Source organism: Egretta garzetta, unplaced genomic scaffold (assembly GCF_000687185.1).
Source record: "Egretta garzetta isolate BGI_Z169 unplaced genomic scaffold, ASM68718v1 scaffold1056, whole genome shotgun sequence".
In the NCBI taxonomy this organism is placed as follows: Eukaryota; Metazoa; Chordata; class Aves; order Pelecaniformes; family Ardeidae; genus Egretta; species Egretta garzetta.
In genome coordinates this window covers 7,973-10,877 of record NW_009260082.1, presented here as the reverse complement: position 1 = coordinate 10,877, position 2,905 = coordinate 7,973, and the positions used below count along the sequence as shown (strand labels likewise).

General features: G+C 61.1%; 1 protein-coding gene across 1 annotated transcript in view; it reads left to right on the top strand.

The window, feature by feature from the left end:
- Positions 1 to 1,008: 1,008 nt before the first annotated feature.
- Positions 1,009 to 2,905, top strand: part of LOC104128541 (retinal guanylyl cyclase 2) — a gene marked incomplete at its 3' end in the record, with an annotated part of 8,471 nt that continues 6,574 nt past the window's right edge. Inside the window, exons 1-2 of the mRNA XM_009641357.1 lie at positions 1,009 to 1,038; positions 1,119 to 1,689. Coding sequence (XP_009639652.1) covers positions 1,009 to 1,038; positions 1,119 to 1,689 — 601 coding nt within the window. The remainder of the gene's footprint in view (positions 1,039 to 1,118; positions 1,690 to 2,905) is intronic.

The following is a 2,905-nucleotide window of genomic DNA, read 5'->3' as shown; positions in this document are numbered from 1 at the left end:
GTGGTGGCATCTCCCACAGTGGTGGCATCTCCCGTGATGACTTTTTCTGTGGTGGCTTCTGCCACGCTGGCATCTCCTGCCGTGACATCTTTGCTGGTGGCGTGCCCCATACTGGCAGCGTCCCCCATGACGTCATCTCCCAGAGCGGTGGCATCTTGCATGGGGGCATCTCCCACAGTGGTGGCATCTCCCACAGCAATGACATCTCCCATGGTGGTGGCATCTCCCATGACATCGTCTCCCACAGCGGTGACATCTCCCACGGTGGTGGCATCTCCCACAGCAATGACATCTCCCATGGTGGTGGCACCTCCCACAGTGGTGGCATCTCCCATGACATCATCTCCCACAGTGGTGGCACCTCCCTTAATGCCATCTCCCAGGCTGGTGGCATCTCCCACCCCAGCAGCACATCCCATGGTGGTGGCATCGCCCAGAATAGTGACATCATCTCCCGCAGCCATGGTGTCACCCAAACCACCAGCATCTCCCACGCTGGCACCTCCCATGGTGGCATCTGCCATGATGGCATCTCCCACGGTGGTGGCATCTCCCACGGTTGTGGCATCTCCCATGGCAATGACATCTCCCATAGTGGTGGCATCTCCCACAGTGGTGGCAACTCCCACGGTGGTGACATCTCCCATGACATCACCTCCCACAGTGGTGGCACCTCCCACAGTGGTGACATCTCCCACAGTGGTGACATCTCCCATGACATCACCTCCCACGGTGGTGGCATCTCCCACGGTGGTGGCATCTCCCATGACATCATCTCCCACGGTGGTGGCACCTCCCACAGTGGTGACATCTCCCACAGTGGTGACATCTCCCATGACATCACCTCCCACAGTGGTGGCACCTCCCACAGTGGTGACATCTCCCACAGTGGTGACATCTCCCATGACATCATCTCCCACAGTGGTGGCATCTCCCACAGTGGTGGCATCTCCCCTAGTGGTGACATCTCCCACGGTGGTGGCACCTCCCAAACCACTCGCTCCCGCCATGGTGCCATCTCCACCAGCTTTCTCCTCCGCCTCTCCCACCACCCTCGGTGGCCTCCCCACCTCCTCCTCCTCCTCCTCCTTCTCCTCCTCCACCCACCCCCAACCCAGGAGGCCACCTTCAAGGTGGGGGTGATGGGTCCTTGGACCTGCGACCCCCTCCTAGCCCGGGCTTTGCCCGAGGTGGCCTCTCGCTTGGCCGTCACCCGTCTCAACCGGGACCCAAACTTCAACGAAGGCTTCTGGTGGGACGCGGTGGTGTTGGCCGAAGCTTGCCAGACCCCCCAAGCCGTGACGGGGCTTCTCAACGTTGACCGTTACGCCACCGGTCTGGTGGGACCTCTCAACCCGGCCACCTGCGGAGCCGCCGGGCTCTTGGCGGCCGCTTGGAACAAACCCTTGGCTTCTTGGGCTTGTGTGGGAGATGTCGAAGGCTTGGAGACCTTGGTCAAACCCATGCCGGAACCTTCTGGGGTGCTCCACGCTCTTCTCCGCTTCTTCCGGTGGGCCCACGTGGCCATCATCTCCGCCCCACAGGATCTCTGGCGCGAGGTGGGGCAGGGCTTGGCCCAGGACCTTCGGGCGCGGGGACTTCCCATCACCGTGGTCACCACAGCTGGGACACAGGAGGATGAGGCCCGGGCAGCTCTGAGGAGGGTGCAGAGGGCGGACGGCGTGCGAGGTAACGGGGTGGGGTGGGGTGGGGGGAGTGGGGGCATTTTTTTTTGATGATGGATGGAGATGGTGGGCATGGATGGATGGAGGTGGATGGAGGAGATGGAGAAGGTGGGAGAAGAAGGATGGATGGAAGTGGAGGACATGGGTGGATGGAGGTGGTGGGCATGGATGGATGGAGGTGGGAGATGATGGATGGAGGTGGTGGACGTGGATGGAAGTGGGAGATGATGGACGGAGGAGGTGGGCATGGATGGATGGAGATGGATGGAGGAGATGGAGAAGGTGGGAGAAGAAAGATGGATGGAGGTGGAGGACATGGGTGGATGGAGGTGAAGGACATGGATGGATGGAGGAGGTGGAGAAGGTGGGAGAAGAAGGAGAAGAAAGATGGATGGAGGTGGAGGACATGGGTGGATGGAGGTGAAGGACATGGATGGATGGAGGAGGTGGAGAAGGTGTGAGAAGAAGGATGGGTGGAGATGGGGGAGATGGGCGTGGATGGAGGTGGGAGATGATGGATGGAGGTGGTGGATGTGGATGGATGGAGGTGGAGGACATGGATGGATGGAGGTGGGCATGGATGGATGGAGGTGATGGATGTGGATGGACGGAGGTGGTGGATGTGGAGAAGGATGGATGGAGGTGTAGGAGATGGATGGAGGAGGTAGACATGGATGGATGGAGATGGACATGGATGGAGATGGAGGACATGGATGGATGGAGATGGATGTGGCTGGAGGTGGGCATGGATGGATGGAGGAGGTGGGCATAGATGGATGGAGGTGGAGGACATGGCTGGATAGAGATGGCCAAGGCTGGATGGAAGAGGAGGAGGGGGAGGAAGGCTGGAGGTGGCTGGATGAAGTTCCAGAGCTGGTGGGCCTGGCTGCCAGCTGAAGGTCGGCTGGGGAGCTCCCACCAACCGGTGGTGGAGGTGGCCAAGGTGGCCCCATGGTGACGTGTCTGCCCCTCCCCCCACCCCCCAGTGGTGGTGATGTGCATGCACTCGGTCCTGCTGGGCGGCGAGGAGCAACGGGTGCTCCTGGAGAAGGCTGAGGACATGGGCATGACCGACGGCACCTACGTCTTCATCCCCTACGACACCCTCACCTTCCCCTTGCCCTACCACCGCCTGCCCTACCCCGTCCTGGCCAACAACACCAAGCTGCGCCTGGCCTACGACGCCGTCCTCACCGTCACCATCGACTCCCCCGATGGGC